Source organism: Nannospalax galili, unplaced genomic scaffold, assembly GCF_000622305.1.
Source record: "Nannospalax galili isolate Female #2095 unplaced genomic scaffold, S.galili_v1.0 scaffold641, whole genome shotgun sequence".
In the NCBI taxonomy this organism is placed as follows: Eukaryota; Metazoa; Chordata; class Mammalia; order Rodentia; family Spalacidae; genus Nannospalax; species Nannospalax galili.
In genome coordinates, this window is record NW_008345311.1 from 753,607 (window position 1) to 762,173 (window position 8,567).

Here is an 8,567-nt window from a genome sequence, read left to right on the forward strand (position 1 = left end):
GACTGGGGTAAGTTGAAATCTTAAAGTGGTTTTAATTTGCATTTCCCTGATTATTAGTGATGTTGAACATCTTTGAAGATGTTTCATAGCCATCTTTACTTCTTCTTTTGAAAACTTTCTGTTCAGCTCCTTAGCCCATCTTTAAATTGGGTTGCTTCTTGTCTTGATTCTCTATTTTTTTAGCTCATTATATATTCTGGATATTAAACCTCTGTTGGATGTGTCTTACTGGGTTTTTTTTAATAGAAAGAAATTGATTCCTAAATTTGATCAGTCAAAAAAACTAAATACATAAGTAAGGCTCACAATTTGCTGGTGAGATTTTTGTAAAGACTCCCATCAGATTGAAATGAAATCTTCAACTATGTCTGTCTTCCCTACAGTTGAATTCCTAGTGCTTATAGCATGCAGCATATATTAGGTATTCACAGTATATTAATGAATGATTGTATTTGTTACATGGCACCTTAAAATAATTGAAACAGAACACCAGGATACTAAAAGTTACTGCTTAACAAGTCTTGCAATACTGTTTTTTCATAGGTATGAAGGCTTGGATCATGCCTTGCAGTGTGTCAATTATCTCCAGGAGAACACCAAAAATATTGGGTGCAAACTTTCCAACTTGGAGTCATCAGACTATAAAGATTTTTTTATCTGTGTCAATGGATCATCAGATTTTGAACCTATCAGATCCAGCTATTACATTTTCCAGCTTCAAAATATAGGTGATATGAACATACCACTTCAATTTCAAATGCATTGTTTGTAGTTTAGGTGATTTCCAGTGGAGAAAAGAAGAGGGCAAGAAAGAGAGGAGAGGGGACAGGCAAAAAGAGAGAGTTTGGAAGAGAGGAGAGAGAGATTTATAGAAGTGATGGATGCACAAAGCCAGAAATTTCAAGGTGACAGAGTATATGAGGAAGCACAGAAGAAACTATGAGTGATGTGGAAAATGTTGATTTTAGAAATGATACTTTATTTCTCAACTTCACGTAGTTTGTCTGCTATTTAGCGCTTTTCCTTATTGTCAATGAAGGAATAATTATAGAACCTATTATTCTCAACTTCATAAGACTAATGATTGAGAATCAAAATGGTTGAATATTTTCTGAGTTTGTGTTATCAGCTCTAACAATTACAACAGTGAGAGGTTCTATGGTAAGGCAGACCTAAGTTTAAACCTTCTTGGATCTACCACTTTCCAGTTGTGTAGCTTTAAGCAAATGACTTAAGCTCTCTGTTTCAAATTCCTTAGCATATACATGAAGACAGTAGAAGACCACCTTATAGCTTTACTGTGAGGCATGAATGATATTACGATTGCATATTATGGTGCATTGCTGAATGCATCATAACTGTACCAATAAAGCTTAGGCTAGTGGTCAAAATAAAGTAATACTGGTTTGACTGTTGTTTCTAAAGCTGCAAAATGGAAAATTTATTTCAATGATTTGGATCTTATGATTATTTTCTTGGTCTTAAATATTTGCCAGTGTGTAATTTATCAAAAACAAATGAATAAAAATGAGTTCACAAGTAAACAAGTTTTTCAAGAAGTTCATTTTGATTGGCAAACAATTTTGATTTTCATACACATTATTATGAAAAGTCTTGAGCCACTTAGTTTGTCCCTGAATAATTCTGTGGCTAAGTGTCCTCAGCTTTGGGAGAGGGCTGCTACTAACTTCCACAACTTTTCATTTTGAGATGGTTTTCTTCTGCTTTTCAGTTAAACCATTCCCACCAGACTTCCTTCATATTACAGTGGAGAATTCAGTTGAAATCAAAATGAAATGGAGCACACCTGGAGGACCCATTCCAGCACGGTGTTACACTTATGAAATTGTATTCCGAGAAGATGATTTTTCCTGGGTGGTAGGAATATTGTATTTATTTACTAAAATAATAAATTGAGCATTTTCAATAAAACAGAATATTTGGGAATCAAAATCAGTTGCCATGCCCATAAGAGTTAGTCCATGACATGTATTTTAGTTTACTTTCCAGAAGGCCATAGCCTACAAGTATGTTTCTCTTGTTCATTGGACAGTGTACAACCTTGGGGGCTGGAGAGATGGCTCAGTGGTTAAGAACACTGATTGTTCTTGCAGAGCACCTGTGTTCAATTCCCAGCACCCACATGGCAGTTAACAACCGTCCATAAATACAGTTCCAAGGGAATCCACAACCTCTTCTGACCTCCGCGGGCATTGTACGACATAGGTGCACTTGTACACGTGCAGGCAATACTTCATAAACATAAAGTAAAAATAATAAATAAAATATTTAAAAAAAGAAATTATATGACCTGGAGATAATCTAGTCCCTTGTTTCCAATTTGTGTCAATAAAGTATATATATCCAGGGGACTAAAATGGATTGTAGCCTTAGGTAAAACCCAAACAAAAACTATAAATACAAAATCACTTCTTCAGGAAAAATAATAAGGTGAAAATTAGAGTACTCGTGGTGCTACAAGATATTGGCTTACTCAGAGAAGAGGAGCATACAAAAAGGATAATGGTTGTGATGCTTTGAACCCCACATTGGTATATGTTACTTTGGTTCATCTGTTTCAAATTTAGAGAGTGGTAGAGACAACTGGGTGAGGCATTGGTTCTAATTAATTCATTTTACATATAAATGAGAAAAGTGGTTGTTGACATAGCTTATAGGTCTTAGGCAGGTGAATTGAATTCACAGTCAAATAACTAGAACTAGGATCAAAACCTGACTCCCAGTTCACTTAAGTCAATGCTATATACCCTGAAGGCTCTCAAGATAAAAGACAACAAATGAAAAGCTGTCACAGTGTATCAGGAAATGTCTATGTCTCTTTTAAATGCAAAACTGAAGCAATTGCTTCAGTGGTTTGTTTTACCTGTGAGGTAACGCACATATTTTGTAATATCTTCATATCTGAAGTGGTGGTTTCATACCAGTCCCTGAGCACTACTATACAGCTTTTCAAAGGCTAAACAAAATAAGAAAGTGAAGGAGAAAACGTTTTGAATATGAACATAATAGTTTCCACAGGAGCAACATTCACATGAAATCCTGTCTTTTAATAACAGCTTATGTGACATTTTTCCTCTTCTAGAATCTGGAATATTTGCCACTAGTTCAAATACTGGACATTGTAGACACCAAGGCTATATAAGAGTTGTGCCTGATAAAACATGCCATCACATTCTAAAACATTCCTTATCACATGTAACAAATTATTACTACAGTAAAAATTAAGTATAGAAAAGAAGGGGAAGAATTATTTAAAAAAATAAAAATACAGAGACGACCAGTGCTAGAATCATACCATTCTAGTTTTTTGAAACAGGTATTTTATGTGAAAAATTGAAACCAAGAGATGAAGTCTCTCTAACTGCACTTAGAAAATGATGTGCTTATTTTTCTTGGATTTCAGTCTGTCACAGATAAAACTGACATGAAGATGAAAAGGAAAGCAAATGAAAGTAAAGATCTATGCTTTCTTGTAAGGAGTAAAGTGAATATGTACTGTTCAGATGATGGAATTTGGAGTGAATGGAGTGAAGAACGATGCTGGGAAGGTATGCACTGAAAGGACAGGAACTAAGTAAATGGGGGTATTGCAATTTGCCAACAAAATTCATTTCCTCTCTGTGTGCTTGTAAATATGGAGCTCCATATGCTCTTGCATATAGTGTATAAATGGAGAACAAGCAAGTAACCCAATAGAAGATAAACTTAGGGAAAATCAAGTATTCATTTAGAGGTATGAGTCCTCTTGTGCTTTAAAATGAGTGCTTTCATTTGTCTGTCCTAATTCTTCAGGGGAAGTCAGGAGTGTATTTTAATAAGTAATTTTGTGCGTTCAGCTTTCTAGTGAACAAAAATGTTAAAGTAAGTGATAGGTCATCATATAATTGCCCTCAAGTGTCTATTTCGATAGCTAATGAATAGTTTTTGAATTGAGATGTTGTCCTAGTTTCTTTTCTGTTGCTGTGATCAAAATAAGAGTTGATTTGAACTTACAGTTCAAGGTTATAGTCCATCACTGCAGAGAAGTCTAGACAGCAGGAACTTAGCACAAGTAGTCACATCCTCAGTCAAGAGCAGAAAGCAATGAATGCATGCATGCTTGCCAGTCCTTTTTATTCAACCTAGGGCCTGTCACACAAGATAGAAACAGTGCTGACACATTCAAGGTGATTCTTCCCAACTCAGTTAATCCAAATAAGAAGATTTTCCACAACATGTCCATGGGCCAACTTGATCTAGATAGTCCCTCATTTATACTCTCTTGCCAGGTGATTCTACACTATGTCAAGTCAACAATTACAGCTAACTACCACAGATTTTATAATTAAGGAAAGCATATTCTATTTTCTTCCAATACTGATTTAAAATGACTTGGGACAAAAAATATTCAAATTATATAGTGATATATATTTGAAAAACTTACAAAGTGAGGCAAAATATTATTTTTTTCAGAATTTATTAACATTATTATACATTTATAATTATTCCAAATTGAAAAAAATCACTTCAACATTATTCATTTAGATATTGTTCATTTATGTGTATGTATATATGTCTACAATGCACAAATGTTGACATACAGAAACTTTTCTATTAACACTTTCTTTTACATGTGGTTCTACAAAAGTGGAATCTCTGAATATTAGCTCCCTTTGAATATAGAAGAATCGTTCTTCCCTTGAAACCATTAAGTATTTTTAAAGCACCTACTGTATATTACATTCTTTTCAATGATTGGAGACACAGCAGCAATCATTGCTCTCATGGTGTATCTATTTCATTCCCCAGTCAGGATAACATCAGCAATAGCCAGGTCAAATATATCATATAATCACTATGGAAAAATAGGCAGGATAAAGGAGAACACAACTGAGCAAGAGATACATGAAATCAGAAAGAATACTTAATGCTTGCTCATTTTAAATTTTTGTTACCGCTATCAGAGATCTGGAGGATATATGTAAAAGTTATATCTTGAATTATATTTTATTATTAGTCAATATATTATATAAACTGGATTTGGTGAGTTTTAAAATCATATTATCAAAATATACAGTTTTTTTAGTTCCATATGATCTCATCAGTAGTGCTAATGACGGATTTTTTTTGCCCTTAAGTTATCTCTCAGTAGAGTTTTTAGTTAGACCTAGAAATTTAAAACAAATAATTTCCTGAATGATGTAGTTTTAGTTGTTCAAGATAAATTTCTTTAATTTTTTATTCATTTTTAAATTTTAATTTTAAGTGTATGAGTGTTTTGTGTGCATGTATATAAGTGTACGTATGTCTGCAATGCACACGGAGGCCAGGAAAAGGGTTCAGATCCCCTGGAACTGAAGTTATGGATAGTTGTTAGCCACCCATGGGTGCTGGAGATGAAACCTGGGTCCTCTGCAAGAGCATCTAGTGCTATTAACCAGTGACCCAACTCACTAGCCCCCAAAATAAATTTTTAAAAATTATTTTTATTAAGCTATTTCAAATTTTATGCAATATATTTTGATCATATTTAGATCCAATCTCATGTCTGCACCACCCCTTATCAACCAAATATATATATATATATATATATATATATATATATATAATATTAAAGTCTATAGAATCAGGCTTGTGTCCCCAAATGCTCTTCTGTATGAGTTCATTCACTGAAGCCTGGTCAACCTACCAAAAGTCTCACCCTTAAAGGAGACTGAATCTTCCCTTCCCAGCATCCATCAGGTGCCAATACTTCATCAGGTAGAGTTGGGGTTTCTTTTCTACTTCCACACACCTATGCTGTGGTTTTGTCTGGCTTGAACTTATGTGCAACTTGTGCATGCTATTTACAGCTGCTGTGAGTTCATAGGAGTAACTGACCTGCTGTCTGGAAAACTCTGTCTCCTTGTGGTCATCCATCTCCTCTGGCTCTTATATTGTTACCACTCATTCTTCCCTGATGATCTCTGAGCCTTGACAACCAGAAGTGATATCTAGATGTCCTATTCATGGATAAACAGTCTGTAGTCTTTTATTCTCTGCAAATTGACCAGTTGTAGTTCTCTGTGTTAATCAGAATCTGATGGGTAAGGATAATTTTCTTTGGAGAGCTGAGGATTGTATTAACATATGGGTATAACAATAAGTCATTAGGAGTCATTTTAATACTATATCTACTTTGCAGGAAACCAGCATTAGGCTCTCCCTTATGTTTTGTGACCTCTCTAGCCTCAGATTCTAAGGCCTGATAAACAATGTAAGCTATGGGCTCCATACTATGAAGCAGGCCTTAAATCCAATCAGAAAGTAGTTGATTACTTCTATAATACTCATGCTACTATTGCATTGGTGGGCATATCTTGCCATGCCAATTGTTGTTGTAGCTCACAGCATTCACAGCTGGGTAAAGTCCATGCCAAAGTTTCTCTTCAGGTAGCTTGAATAGCACCTTCTAGCATTATGAAAGCTAGACAGTTGAAATGAGGCTTTGAAGTCAGCACTAGCTTGATTACTCCTTGTTTATTCTATAGTTCTTATATGTAGTGTCCTCAGCAATATGATCTTTTCTTTAACTTTAAAAAAATTATCGAGAATTTCCTACTTGAATATAAGGTGTTTTGATCAAATCCATGCCCACTCCCTGCCCTCCAACTCCTCCATATCTCATCACTTTTCCTAACAACTTTGTGTACTCTTTCTATTTTTAATGTTGGTTTTTGCTACTCTAACATTCCCCCCCCCCGAAGAGGTAACCCTAAAATATTTTAGGGATTAGATAAGTGCTCCCAAATATTTTTGACATTTTTTTGGCCTCTGGAACAGAGCATGTTGCTAAGAGGCCCAAGGACATTTTGACTTTTAGCGAAGAAACTGACTACTTTTCTTTGGGGTATTTTTACCCTAACTGCCTAGCCAGTTCCTACCTCCTATACACATCACACCATCCTCTGAAGAGGTTACCCAAATTACGGATAGGGAATCAGGATGCAGACTGCTCTGGCTTCTCCCAGGCTGAACAGGGATGCAGGGTGAGGCAATTGGGGTACCCCTTCAGTGGGTCTATCTAAAAGACTCCCAAATTGTATAACTCTTAATTGTGTGGAAAAAAGGGTCTTTGACTGGTACCTGTGATGGAAAAGTAAAGACAAGAGTAATTAGCTTTACAGTTCTAGACAGGGAACCAGAAAAAGGTCAGAACAAGACAAATTTCAAATGTTCATATCAGAGTTGATTGAAATTTCTTGACGAGATCTTTCAAAAGCATCCCTCTATTGGGTTCCTCTTCATTTTTCTTTTGTCTGCCAAGGCTGGACTTGAGAGTGATGGACTCAAGATTTGTTTTCAGGCACTTTGATAGCTGTAGGAGTGGCTGGAATCAGTGTCAGTTCCTTCTCAAAGGCTTCTAGATGGAGGAGAAAACAAATTTAGCCATCATTTAAAAAAAATAGTGGTTTGCCTCCCTTAGCTACAGGTGTGCACTACAGTTTTGCAGACCAAGATTTGAAGTGTTACGTCCAAGCAGCACTTTCTGATTAGAAAAAAAATATCATCAATGAGAAATAGTTGTCTAAACAACATTTTACATAGACTTAAACTTATTGTCTGGGAAGTGTAATCCCTTAAACTCTTAAAAAAATACACTGATCACTTTAGTCTTTGGTTATACCTTCCTTTTGGGTGTTTAAGACCACACAGTTGGCCCAAATAAACCTATTTATTTTTACTCTTAAGGTTGTTTGAGGATCTGTCCCTTAGGGGTAGCAATAGGATCTTACTATGAAGTTCTGGTTGGGAACGAAGAGCAGAGGCAATGGGCAATATTGCTTGAGGGTCTATGGAGCCACAGGTCAAAAACTTTAAAATAAAAAGTCTATTCCTGGCATTAGGCTTTTACTTTGCTAACCTATGGTGTCTAGTAAGGGGGAATGACCCCCTGTTATAAGGTACTCCCTTCAATCTCTCTCTCTCTCTCTCTCTCTCTCTCTCTCTCTATATATATATATATATATGTATATGTGTGTGTGTGTGTCTGTCTGTCTGTGTGCCTGTGTGTGTATATTAAGTAGCTTCTATAGTGTTAGGTTTCCAGATAACTTTCTCTGAAGGCGTTTGGCATTAGTTATTTCTCCCCAAACTCCCTCCTCTGGAATAACCTCCCAATTCCCCAACCCATTTAACCCTTTCTAGTCTAATGTTCCCCTTTCCTCCTTCATATTACTGCATTCTACCACCCCTCACAGAAAGGCTCCCTGCATACCTATCTATGGCTGCTTATTAGTTTCTTGACCTCTCTGAATTTTTAGATTAAAACATGCATATCTAAGATTTCAAAGCTAGCATCCCATGAGAGAGAACATGTAACATTTCTTTGTCTGTGTCTGAGTTACCTCGCTCAAGATGATTGCTTCCAATGCATTCCTTACTTTCTCTTCTATCTGATTCAGGATAATGGGTCTTATCTTGAAGTCCTTGATCCATTTGGAGTTGAGTTTTCTGCATGGTGAGAGATAGGGATCTAGCTTCATCCTTCTTCATACTGGCACAGATTAAATTTTTATTGGCAAAAT

The 8,567-nt window shown here is 35.8% G+C and overlaps 1 protein-coding gene across 4 annotated transcripts in view; it reads left to right on the forward strand.

Moving 5' to 3' along the window:
• The window catches only part of Il13ra2 (interleukin 13 receptor subunit alpha 2), a 65,156-nt gene that overhangs the window by 53,863 nt on the left and 2,726 nt on the right, over nucleotides 1–8,567 (forward strand). For all 4 annotated transcript variants that reach the window (XM_029567597.1, XM_029567595.1, XM_008841566.3 and 1 more), the window contains 3 exons: nucleotides 544–728; nucleotides 1,733–1,878; nucleotides 3,425–3,569. In XM_029567597.1, coding sequence (XP_029423457.1) covers nucleotides 544–728; nucleotides 1,733–1,878; nucleotides 3,425–3,569 — 476 coding nt within the window. The remainder of the gene's footprint in view (nucleotides 1–543; nucleotides 729–1,732; nucleotides 1,879–3,424; nucleotides 3,570–8,567) is intronic.